General features: G+C 33.1%; 1 protein-coding gene across 1 annotated transcript; it reads right to left on the bottom strand.

Annotated features, from left to right (window-relative positions):
• Positions 1–1,123: 1,123 nt before the first annotated feature.
• Positions 1,124–11,944, bottom strand: LOC148305829 (venom carboxylesterase-6-like). The gene is made up of 11 exons (XM_088266108.1): positions 11,865–11,944; positions 11,568–11,758; positions 7,855–7,998; positions 7,111–7,258; positions 6,085–6,279; positions 5,454–5,650; positions 4,772–4,937; positions 3,375–3,553; positions 3,076–3,226; positions 1,797–1,923; positions 1,124–1,393 (listed from the first exon to the last, which is right to left on the bottom strand). The coding sequence occupies exons 2-11, from the start codon at positions 11,748–11,750 to the stop codon at positions 1,177–1,179; spliced, it is 1,707 nt and encodes a 568-aa protein (XP_088122234.1). The 5' UTR covers positions 11,751–11,758; positions 11,865–11,944; the 3' UTR covers positions 1,124–1,176.
• Between the last annotated feature and the right edge of the window lie 1,792 nt (positions 11,945–13,736).

The following is a 13,736-nucleotide window of genomic DNA, read 5'->3' as shown; positions in this document are numbered from 1 at the left end:
ACTGAACTCTTTACTACATTCCCTCGACTAGTCAGTTTCACCCATGGAGGATGCACCTTAATAAAATACAACGTGTCGCTGGTTTTCTAGGAGCATTCAATCATGTTGTGTTATACATATTCCATTGTATTTTATTTGTTTTCAGTCAACAATTGTTAACCTTATTTTGTGTTCAGCTAATAACGTAAAATAATATTTTGTAAGAATTAAATCATTATTATAATAAATGTGTTTTTTTACGCCTACATTGAAATTGTAAAAAAAGAGAGGTAATTTTTCAAAAGGGTATTTGACAAAGAAGAAAGTTTGCGTTTCTATATGGTACAAAACAGTATAAAGAATATTGTTAAGCATATTTTGTGGTATTTCATGAAATTGGTGTGCATTTGTACAACTTCAACAATACAAATGACGTGTTGCAATTGGAATTAAGCCTTTGGAAAAATTATTCATCTTTTGACCTTTAACCTTTATATATATATATATATATATATATATATATATATATATATATATATATATATATATATATATATATATATATATATATATATATATATATTATATATATATATATACATATATATATATATATATATATATATATATATATATATATATATATATATATATATATATATATATATATATATATATATATATATATATATATATATATATATATATATCTAAATATACATGTATATATACATATATATGCATTTTGACATCTCAACATAATGAAGAAGAATATGGAAGTCTGGGTATTTACAGGGCTTATGTATGACCTGTCATAGGCTGGTTAAGTGATCACACATATAACATTCACCATTCTAACCACACCACTAAAATTTTTGGAACTCGTACATGTGTCATAAATCTCATGATACTTCATATTTCATTTCATGGCAGCCATCTATGGTTGGTTTCAGCAGAGACCCTTTTATTTAGATGTATGCAAGATCCTGACCGGATTATTTTACATACTGGGAGACATCTGGAGACGTGATTTAAAAATTGTATCCAGTTAATAATTTGACCAGTTTTTATTTTTATTCCCAATGTTTTGGGTTTTGTGAACCCAAAATGTAGTGAATTAAAAATGCATTTACTTCATAACATGTTTGATGGGAGTAAAAAAAAATCTCTTTATTTGTTAAAAGTACAGGTAACATTTTACAGTTCCGTTTTTACTAATCTTTCTGTATAAGCATGAGAGTGATGTTTCTGCCAAAGTTCTAAGTTGTTCCAAAAGTTTCTTCTTTCTTCCAAAAGGTTGGATTCCATTTTCAGCTCATTTCCAATATTTAAGTACTGAATTTTCTCAAGAGATGTCACTGGAGTCCATTCTGGTAAGTCAATACCTTCAGCACGCTGTTCAATGTTGGGATTTCTGAAAAAAAAAACGAAATAAACCAAAATATCCAACAAATGATTTGTCTTATTTATTGTAACTGCACAGTTGGACTGCACAACTGTCCAGTTGGCAACTGGACAGTTGGTAGAATTCTATATTGAATTGTTGGGTAATATATCCAAAATAAAACAAGGTTTGTTGGATTGAATTCTACATTTATTTATGTATATGTTAATACGTGACGCGTTTCGTCTTCTTAGGACATAATCAAACACTAATTTTTTAAACCAGTGTTTGATAATGTCCTAAGAAGACGAAATGCGTCACGTATTAACATATACATAAATAATGTAGAATTCAATCCAACAAACCTTGTTTTATTTTGGATATATTACCCAACAAATGATTTATCAGTAAAAAATGACAAGTTCATACTCACCCAGTAGCTGCAAAATTCGTCCACAGAGTCAGCATCGCGTCTGACAACTTTAAATCATTTTCGTGCATAGGCTCGGAAAACATGTCCAGAGAGAATATGTATATTAACTCATCGACATGACAAGCACCTTGAATGAAGACAGGACTGGTTATTGAAATGCCATCAAAACATAACATTAGTTTGTAATCAACTATAGTCGGGAGCTGTCAGTGGAATGGTAAATTAAGCTTAGACTAAAAAACACAGTTGGAACTTTGAGCGGATTGGTTCACCGATTTACAGCAAAACCATTCATCATATCAGTGTAATTTATTTCTTGTTGCATCAATATTCAGTTCATTTTAAGTTATTCTCATTTCAAAAGGATTTATTACATTCAAGGGGTAAAAAATAACTGGAAAAATAGTTATTGGGCACCCTAGATATTTTGTCCGCCTCCATAGTGTAGTAGTTGGCTACTGTGCTGGAGGTCCTGGATTCAATTTCCAGGTGGTGTCAAAATAAATACAAAGTTTCTTTGTTTGTTAAAAAAAATGTACGTTCGCCTCCGTAGTGTAATGGTCAGTACGCTCGGCTACCATTCCGGAGGTCCCGGGTTTGATTCCCAAGGGGGGTAAAGTATATAAGTAATTTTTTCACTGTAATATTTATTCAATATTACCCTGGACTGGTACCTGAAGCAGAGGGCTGATCACTTTTTCTTCATGTGTAAAAGATCAAGATGACACTGCGTTTATGTGACCCAGTGCCCTATGCACCATTGGGGTGCGAATAAGGGCTTTATTTTATTATTATTATATATATATATATATATCTATATATATATATATATATATATATATATATATATATATATATATATATATATATATATATATATATATATATATATATATATATATATATATATATGTATATATATATATATATATATATATATATATATATATATATATATATATATATATGTATTTATATATATAAATATATATATATATATATATATATATATATATATATATATATATATATATATATATATATATATATATATATACAAATGGTTATTTGTACACAATCTAGAATGTTCAGGTTCAGTCAAATGTTAGCTGATGTAGAAAAATCAAGGAAGTCAAAATCATCATCCCTAATGTAGGCAGCGTTTTCATGGTATGTATATTGTAGTTAACACTTTAATGTGTCTAATGTCAGGTAATATTCAAATATGAAATATACTATGTTATACATATACTGTCATGCATATTATGTTAATGCATACCATAATCTCTCCAGGGTTCCCCAAATATCTTGGTGAAGCTATGAGTCCCTCTGTAATCGAAGTAATAGAAGTATATTGGGTTGAGCGACTTTGGCAAGTGAAGTCGTAAGGCTTCGTCGATTCCTGACAAGAACCAAGAGTCTGTATAAATCTGGAAATTAAAGTATGATCCTTATGTGTCCATTGATTGCCGTTAATATTCAATCAATGCGTTGAAAGAATTTCGTTAATGTCAAAAATCAGTCACTAAACGTGATTCAAGAATGCAAGAAGCATTAATAATTTACAGAAGCACTTACATCAGTCAGTGGCATTATCGAATCGTTGCTGATTGATACTGAATTTTTAAAGTAGAATTTTTTTATTTCCTCTGTGACTTCGTTGACCTTATTAGCAGCTTGATAATCAAAAGTTATCGGAGCAATTGTGTCAAAATCATTTGCAAGTTCTTGTAGCAATTCAGGATTCCCATAAATATCTGTAATGACATGTTTACATGTAATATATGCTATTGAATAATTATGCTATAAAGATGATACTAAAAGAGCAGAAAATTAGTATACTAAAATGGGTACTGGGTAACAGGCAAAGTGTGCCATATAGCGTACTGTTTCAGTTCTTTTACATTTTTTTCATACCCCTATGCTCACCTATGATGCTGTGGTACATAGAGTATCTAATCGAATTGACAACGTCCTAACTCAATGGAATTTGGAAGACAAGGGGGAAGAAGATCAGGGTTGCGTTTCTGATATTGTGAAACATTAAAGGTGTAACTACATAGTGAAAATTGCTCCTGCACATTATTTCTACAACTTTGGCATTTGGACACCGGTTGTCCATCAGTATTGTCAGGAATAGTAAAAAAAAAGAAAATTCATAAATAGGTATTTATTTTTTTACCGAATAGTTACCGATGTTAAAGTTATGTTACATTGCGTAGGTAAACTTTTTACGTGTTTTGCAGCTCCTGACGCTTGGCACTTGCATTATGAATTGAATTCTTGCCTTTTGTCAGCCTTTTTATTTGCCTCGGATCATCCCTGATCAAATTTGCTACAAATTTTTTCCCGGTCATGGTAAATTTTAGAGTACATTTTTGTTGTTATCTAAACAATGTATACCAGACCTCAGATCACATTTTGTTGTATTGTCTTTTTCCATCTCTCGTCGATGTCTAAAAGTGGCTTATCCTTGGTCCTTTTATAGACCCTGTAGTACCATATAATCAAATGGCTTCGTCTGAATATTACAAAGCATTCATAAAGTTTAATATTCATTATAGCGCTTTATGCCCAATAAATTCAATTCAAATCAGTGAAAAATTCATTTCCCTTCTCTTTATTTTCTTTACGCAGACCTCCTCTGGGCAGCTTCTCTTGTTAGTTCACGGTCATTATTTCTATGTATGTGAGAAGATATTAGGGTTAGATGCGGTAAGGGGAAATGGTAGATGGAAAGTAGGTAGGAAAAGGAGAATAGTTGTTTGGGTTGGATACTTGTACGATACTAGCTTGTTAATGCAGGTTATATGTGATAATTGTGTATTGCGTAACATCATGTTCATCTGACACTTTAAAAAAATAATCTAATATGCAAAATTGTTAACAAAATTTATTTTTTACAAAAACAAAGAACTCAATGATTGAAACCATGATTCATCAATAAAAGTTAAATGCGCCAAAGCAAGACTTACTAGCAGATCTCAGTGCCCCATCTCTTGAATTGAATCCTAGCATCCATGGAACTTGATGAAAGAGTCCTTTAGATGCTAGTACTCTTGGGTCTTCAGTTAGGAAGGCACCCTCGTGTTGGGGCTCCACAGATGGTTTAAAGGGGATCATTGGGTCATAGTCCCATTCCTAATTAATGATAATAAAATAAAAACATTTTTCATTGTAGGTACTTCCAATCTCCTAATTAATTCAGTTTATATTTGGTTTCTGTATTTTCTCGGGACCACAGTCACGTCGCAATATATTGATACAGAAAGATTTTTTAAATTCTTATAATATCAAATAAAAATGAGATTTTATTTATAAAAAATGTATGTTTGATAATAAACAGGAAATAATTTATATTCTTCTACATAGTTTTTGTTTTAAGAAATAAAAGTTTTCTCAGTGAGAAAGAAGGATTATTTTATTATGGCAGATTCGTAGAATGAAGCTGGTGGTGTTTGGAGCTAATTGCGTACAAATCCTATGGCTCGTCATAAAATTAAAATGAAATGTTATAGAACCTCAACAGGTGAAAATTCATAAATAAATCATTAGATTTTGGTTATATGGATATTGGTCACCAAGACATTTTAGTTCACTTCCATTAAGGTACGTCCCGTTATTTAGATTGAAGAAGTAGGTAATATTCTCACGTACATAAAAGTATCTGTCAGCAGCAATAAGTTCTTCCGCGGTCTTGGTTCTCAGGCATTCCACCATAGTGTGACTGTCCTCAGTAGGGCAGTTCATCTCCCGGGCGAGGACGGGGGCCCTTCTTTCCATCGTGCCGGGGGCTGGATTGGCCCACGTGCAGAACGCTGTACCCGACTGAGATATGGCCTTATGGAATAATCCTGCAAGTCCCGTCTATTAATCAGCTTTGAGGGATATGGTAGTCGTCATATTTCAATTTTATTGCCTTAATTAATCCTGGCAAGCTAGCAACGCAGTCATACTACATTCAAGCTATTTCGTTACTTACGTTTTGATTTCATGATCTAGTATAATAAACAGGGAAACACAGGAATGTGTATGGCTGACTAGTTAAAATAAAATAATAATAAAAATACCTAATAATTTCCCGAAAATTTTTAGAATTATCTTTTTTAAGTTTTTTGGTTCAAACTTTTGAAAGTTTGGTTTAACTTTTGTTAATAATGAAACTTTTTTTCACCCATTTAGAATATTGCTAAAATATAAAACTATGATTTATTATTGGACCCAAATTATTATATCAAATGTAAGGTCAGAGAAGCACTAGAGGAACCAGAAATAGATGGATACTCGCCTTTGCTCATTGGTGATAGCATGTGATAATGAACACTTGCTCCTCCTGCACTTTCTCCGAATATGGTAACAGAACTTGGATTCCCTCCAAAATGAATAATATTTTTTTGAATCCACTTCAAGGCCATATTTTGATCTTTCAGCGCATAGTTCCCTGGTGCAACCGTATCCTTAGTTGAGAAGAATGCCAAAGTACCTGAAAGTGGGAGTGGTCGCGCGGATTATAAAGGGTGTTTTTTTAGAGGTATGCAAAATCAAATTTCCCGCCTTGTGGCATGTTGCGCCATCTTGTTGAAACCACAGCTCTGTCGCTTCAATGCCGTTCAACTGAGGTACGAAGAAGTTAGTAATCATGGTTCTGTAGCGCTCTCCACTGACCGTAACATTCTGGCCGGCATCGTCTTAAAAAAATATAGGTCAAGGCTTCTGGGTTTTCTCCACTCCAATTTCAGTAATTCTGCTTATCGATATAGCCATTTGACCAAAAATGTGCCTCATCGGTGAACAAGATGATGCGTTGAAAAAGAGGATCGAGCTGAATATTGTTTTCGGCCTAATTTACCGAACCTACGACGCGCATAATGGCCACTCATTCTATTTATGGTGAAATAGCAAAACGTACTGACAACAAATCAACTGTCAGCTGTCATATTGACAGCCTGTAGAAATACAGTTGATTTGATTTGATATGACAGAAATATATAAATATGAGTTTGGAGTTTAAAAAAATATTGTTGATGATGTAGAAATATTGTGGGAAACCTGTTTCACTTGTTAAACAAAATAAAGCTAAATGAACATAATACAGTTCCAATAAAGTATGTAATATTATATTTTGTTAGTGTCTGGCGTCGTATAGAAGATACCTGTAAAAATATGTAATAAAATTTGAGTCCAGTTGAATAGCAGATGATGTTGAAGTACATAAGAGAGTAGTAGAAAGTAATTATTATTATAATACCTCGTTATTTTTCTTTAAATTTTCATGCGTTATTTATTTTACTTTAGTAAACAAATGAAAACGAACCAAGGCGATAGTTGACTCCGACATAGACTACATTCTTATCCATTAGTCTTTCGGGCCCATAGAACATTTTGTTTCCAGATCCACACATCCATCCTCCTCCGTGGAAGAATACCATAACTGGCAGAAGAGTTTCCTCTTTCTTAGGAACCTAAACATTATAAAAACATATCGTCGTCAGTGGAGCTAAAGTCATTTTAAACTGGGTCACTTTGGATAAAGAAAAAACGAAAACTCGTCGAGCATATTACGCTTTCGGTATGCACATTAGGCCGGCAGTTTAATTTTTTTTTTGATTTCTTAATGGGCACAGCGATCAAAAGGTGGCAAATGGTCCTTAAATAACATGTGTAAAATATTAATTCATTATGATAACTCTCTCTGTCTCCAAATCGACGTAAAAGTTTCATTTTTTGTGATTTTTTTGTGACGATTTTTTTCTCCTTACATTCGTGGCCCGGCCTAATGGACATACTATAGGTACACCCATATGGTACAAGAGCTCAACTTTTCCTCACAAGGAAGGGGAGGATAATATGCCCCTACGTGTATATTTCTGTCCCCTGATATTTAAATTGGTCCTTAGAATCGCTCCTGAGACCTTCGCAATTTAAGGATATTAGTGTATTGTCTTTGAGAATAGAAAATGGAAAATCTATTTTTCTGCAAGAAATCACTGCATTCATGGGATCAAACTAGTTTCTTAGAAGTGATTTCCCGAAGACAGAATGCTAGTTTTCTTCTTACCTTGGGAGTGTATACGTTTAGGTAAAGGCAATCTTCTGTTCCGGAGATGTCCTTAGTTCTGGTGTAAGGATTATTCTGTATGCAGATCGGGGAGTCGACAGATGCATCACGAGTTCCCTCCCAACCTTTAGCTTCCAACGGAGCCTGAAATCTCAGCAAGAAAATAGTGATTTTCCAGAATTTAGTACTCTGGACAAAATGGGATGCAATGGAGTCTTTTGATTCTTTTTTACTGATAATTTTGTAGATTTCATATTTTGTAATATGTCAGTATAAATTCAGATTAAATTTGTTGTAATTATATACGATTACATTATATAACTCTTTATAAATAGTATTCAATCGGAACGATGTGATGAATGACACTTTTTTATATTAAAAATTCAAATTCGAAGTCGACACTCTGCGGATTGTAGTCTCCGTCAAGGGCTGACTTTTGCAATTCACAATACAAACATGTTAATAATATACATAATTTAATTTAAAAATATAAATCTGAATCAAAAATGACATTTTTTTATGAAATTATGACTGTAAGGAACAGTGTGTGAATCCAAAACTCATGTAATATGCATCAGTTTAGCGTTTATTTGTTATTGTTTAAATAAACTCAATGTGATTCAATACGAATATAAAATTATGTCATAGCAGTAGAAAAACATGAATATTTCCGGTCAGACACTCAGTCCAAAATCATTCAGCAACTAATTTACATGTAAATTACAAAAAATCACAAAAAAAAACATATTTTAAAAAATTTGCATACTTTTGTTACACCGCACATTTTTCGTTTTTTCTTCTTTTCACATCGTTACCAGATCGTATCGATAGTAATGGCTCATTCTGCCTTATTTGCAAAGTTTTGTCATCTATTGCTGGTTTTATTTTTTACCTCTTTTTGTGTACTAGGTGTTACGGAGTAACAGTTTGGGATTTTGGAGTTTGAGAGGAATTTGTTGAAGTCAAGAGGTCGCCATTATCTCGCTTTTAAGTATACTTGTGGAATATTCGCTTCTCATTATTTTAATTAGCACGGACTGTCACAATGATAACGGGTTTAGGTTCTCGGAAATTTCAGTTGTTAGGTCAATTTTGTAAACAAAATGTTTTGCATTGTGGTATTTTCGTTAATATTTATGTTACTTTTAAATTACAGACAATTTATATAAGTAATATATTTTAGCACATAACATGATAATATTTAGCATGTAACACATAACAAAAATAATTGATCCATAAATGATATCTGAAGCGACATGGACACATTAACGCTAGCTTGTACAGGAATTTACCGGTATGTAACCCCGAGTGTCCTAACCATTGGTGCTAATTTCCATTTCCAATATATTATTCCCTACGGCTTCTACTCTATTTCCTTTCCCAAACAGCGTTAGTGAACTTTTATCCGTGGTTCCATCATTTTTCGTAAATTTAAGTTTTATATTGACCTTTTTTGATGGAACTGCATTTTGCATAAGAATAAAACAACTAAGTAGCATTTTCCACATTTATTTTATTTGACTAGCGACCGGATTTCGCGTTTACCCACATCACTTGTTTGGTGATGTTAGTAACGACGAAACCCTGTCACTGGTAAAATAAAATAAAACGGGAAAAATCTATTGATTTTTATTTTATTTTTAAATAATCTTGGTTTATTAACTACAACTATAAATTCGAAATTATGGGTTATTGATGGTAGTGCTAACCCTAATGAAATTCAATTAACGGCTGTCCATTATTTATCAAAAATATTATTCGTACACGTATCGGATTAAACATATGCGTTGTTATTTGTATAAAAGTGTTTTTTAAAGATATTTTTCATAAGCTAAATAAGGTTGAGACAATATTTTAAGTTAAATGCATTATTTTCACTTTTAAATGAAAATATATTTATCGGGACCTATGAAATGCGTTTTAAATGTAAAATACATTTGAAAAATTCTTCTATTTTTGAAAAAACTTTTAAGTAGTACAAAAACTGTACGGAAGCAGTAATTCATCATTTACCGCGAGATAAGTGTTGTGCGCGTAAATTCAGTGGCAAAAGAGTGAGTGAAAGTAATATGCTTTTGTAAGTTGTACTCTCTTTGCCTGCGGCCTTTCTATTCATACTGCGAACAACAATAAGTAGGGGAGAAGACCCCACCCTGGACAGGCCCGCACCTTGGTCAATCGGTTCCCGTCGGCCATCTACGTAAATATTCGCAAATCTTTTATAATGTCAGAACGTTATAATGTCCTTTAGCCATTGCATTATATTATTTAATTACTAAAAATAACTTTATATGACCAAGGTACGATACCATATGGTCCAAGGTACGGGACCGTACCGTACCTTGGGCCATGATAAGGGTTTTATAAAATGTCATTCCTATGTATACTATGCATGATAAGAATATGATATCTTCTAACAATTTGATCATTAACTCTTTCCATTTTTTCTCATAACTGATCAGCTACTCTGATCAAAAAAATGCGACGTTCTTCTACCATTAAAATAAATATTTTGGTTTCCTAATTTTGGGAATTAAATTCAATTCGTCGGCAGTTCTCGTCAGAACTTCGGGACGCGGATCTGACTTGGGAGGATGCAAGGGAGCTGGCAGCCGACAGAAAAGCCTGGAGACAGTTTGTGGACTCCATATGCTCCACCTAGGGAGCGGATATGGTTATTATTATTATTAATTTTGGGACACTCTATCTGGCAATTCGTATACGACTGTGTTAATTAAGATTAACTGTATTTATCTGAAATACTTTTTGGTAGAATATACTTGGGTGATAGAGAAATCAGTGATTAAAGTTATACCTGCGCCGGGTCAGACATTGTGGCCCACGGAGCTGCCTACTAGAATCATCCGGGCCAGAATGTCTGGCCTACAGATTGGTAAGAGTTAATAACCGATCTTTTCGGTTCAATAAAAAAATAACGTACTTTATCAATTAACCATTTTATGAGACTTTGAAAAAAACGGCCCAAGATACGAACCCCTCCCCTATATAGTATAGGGAATGATAAATTAGTCGCAAAAGTCAGTGGTTTCCTATATTTTTAAATTAAATAGATTAATATAATATAATATTAATATAATATAGAAATAATATAGATTTTAATGAATATTTCAACAGAGACAATATGGTCAGAGAAATCACGGGGTTTACGACCCGTATTGGGTGATGATCGATTTATACAGTATTGTATACTCCATATTGTATAAATACCATTCTGTACATGATTGAGTACATCATTTTGATTTTATACATCTGTTTTCCAAATCGGTGAAATAATCTCTTATATTTTAATGTAGGAATCTGATTTTTAGCTGCACATGAATGTTCGCAGATATTGCCTCGACATAATATGATGGCAGTTAAAAAAAGAATAAAGTTTTATGGAGAATAAAGATTATGGTCATAAAAGTGAATTTTACACACTTTATAAAGTGATCAATTGAACCGGCCAATGACAGATTGTAAGCCTTGTGAACGTTTGACCATATTACAAAAAAAAACTTGTTTGTCTTTGAAAAATCTAATAACAATGCCTGGGGAGTTAAATTCAGTATTTATTTACAAATATTTGAAAGTTCTCAAAAAAAAAACACCGCGTTATTTAATATTTTTGTGGCCATGACCATGATTAAACTGATAGAACTATATTCCTTGTTTTGGCGGATAAACAAACCGGTTATGACAACAAACTAAACCTTGAATCTCATTTTTCCAGTCGGCGGTTCCGCAAATGGAATGGACATAAATGCAGCGAATTCTTTTCCTCTTGTAGATCTCAGGAAGACTCCGCTCAGCTTCCCTTGATGCACTGTCACTTCGGGCACTCGATCGGCCAGGCAACCCAGACCGGCGCAAAACAGCAGAAGCAACAAGAGCATCGCGTCCACTGAAAAGAAGGGGGAAAATCTCTTTTAGTAATTTTTAGTAAATCATGACATTTTAACATTAATCATAAGCACGTATGAATCATTATTTATTCTGACAGTTTTTACCTATTGTTCTCAAGGTTGAATTGGAAATACTATCAACGCCGCTCGGAGCGACCGTTCACTTAGCTGTTTGTGGTCCAACTACGTATGAACTATCTTAAAATATACAACACCACCTACGATATACAAACTATACATTTTCCAGTAGTGATTCTAAACCGGTGGTTCATGAATGCTCGGGGACCTAATAGGTTGTTTAGGGGATGGGGGGGGTGATCCGAAAAATCTTCCCAAAAATATTTAACTTTTGGGTTTTTTCGTTCACTGAACGATTTCAGTGTCTGTACTAAATATTAAGGCTAATAACAGAATTCGTTAAGCGTCTGACTGCGCTGAGCGCCGGACACGTGCGATTATTTTAGAATACATATTGTTTTGTTTTAAGAATATATACTTAAAATATATTTTTATATACAATTTTCAACTCCTTACCTTTCAGTAACTCCTTTCTTTTTAAAACCATATAAAACCATATATTTTGAAGAAAAACTTACTTTTTTAAATTCCATAACGGTGTTTTCAGAAAAATAATTACTTTGAATGTTATCTGGGTTTAAAGAAAATTAATTTGCGATTTAACGAACGTTGGGCCTTAAGTCTTTCTAGCCAGAATGTCAATAGCGCCAGTTTGGAGAGAATCACATAGAAATTTTGTATGAATTGGGGAAAATATGTTATATTAAAATGAAAAACAATATATGTATAAATACACACACACACACATATATATATATATATATATATATATATATATATATATATATATATATATATATATATATATATATATAATTATGTCACACGCGGTTTCTAATAGAAAAGGTCCCGCTCTAAAATAATCTTTCGCCATCCTCATATCTTCTGGTGAATAAAAATTAAAGAAAACACTTGTTTTATATCACTTGAGTTTTATTAAAGACTACATGTTTCAGAAGTTAAACTTCCATCATTCAGGTCTGTATAATAATTGTATAATAATAGTTATTATACAGACCTGACTGATGGAAGTTTAATTTCTGAAACATGTAGTTTTTAATAAAACTCAAGTGGTATAAAACAAGTGTTTTCTTTAATTATTGTAACACGTCTTACCACAAAGTTAATGCCGAAACAATAAATAAAATTTCTGGTGAATAATTGAATTCCGTTAATCCGACAGACTTGAGTTTTTGTTTTACTGTTGTAGTTTTTGTTTTAAACCAAATGCCGCCTATACAATGCCTGCATTGCTCCTGTTCTCTTATACGGCTGTGAAACATGGCATCTTACAAGGGCCCAGAGCAGCCGTATACTAAGCTTTGAGAATAGGTGTTTGCGGAGAATCTTAGGCGTGCGGTGGTTTGACTTTGTGAGGAATGAAGAGATAAGGCGTAGGACGCAGCAAATCTTGGTCACAACTGTCGTCAAGAAAAGGCGATTCAGTTGGCTCGGCCATGTACTCCGCATGCCTCCCGAGAGCCTTAATCAAGCTTGCTTCTTTTACAAGGCATCAGGTTGGCGCCGCCCAGGACGACCACTGCTGACAATTCGTCGGCAGTTCTCGTCAGAACTTCGGGACGCGGATCTGACTTGGGAGGATGCAAGGGAGCTGGCAGCCGACAGAAAAGCCTGGAGACAGTTTGTGGACTCCATATGCTCCACCTAGGGAGCGGATATGGTTTTTATTATTTATTTATTAGTTTTTGTTGTTGTTTTTGTTGTGGCACCTCTCGTCCTTAGTACTTCTTTGATATTCATTTGTTTGTTTATGTATCAGCAAAATAGATTTTTGTTTACATTTTATTTAAAGCTTGTATTTTGAATTCTTGGAAAACGATCTTGGTAGAGTATTTAGATATTTATTTGCAATAGTTTTCTTTAGGCTATATTTACGGG

This window comes from Brachycentrus maculatus, unplaced genomic scaffold, assembly GCF_059751285.1.
Source record: "Brachycentrus maculatus isolate JH-2025_06_01 unplaced genomic scaffold, ASM5975128v1 h1tg000261l, whole genome shotgun sequence".
Taxonomy (NCBI): domain Eukaryota; kingdom Metazoa; phylum Arthropoda; class Insecta; order Trichoptera; family Brachycentridae; genus Brachycentrus; species Brachycentrus maculatus.
This window is presented reverse-complemented; position numbering and strand designations above follow the sequence as displayed.

Excerpts from the sequence above, each read along its gene's own strand:
- LOC148305829 (XM_088266108.1), bottom strand. The coding sequence starts at position 11,750 with ATGCTCTTGTTGCTTCTGCTGTTTTGCGCCGGTCTGGGTTGCCTGGCC. Across the intron at positions 3,554-4,771 it reads TGGGGCACTGAGATCTGCTA|ATATTTATGGGAATCCTGAA; the intron begins GTAAGTCTTGCT and ends ATGTCATTACAG. Across the intron at positions 1,924-3,075 it reads GGAACCCTGGAGAGATTATG|GTGCTTGTCATGTCGATGAG; the intron begins GTATGCATTAAC and ends TCTTCATTCAAG.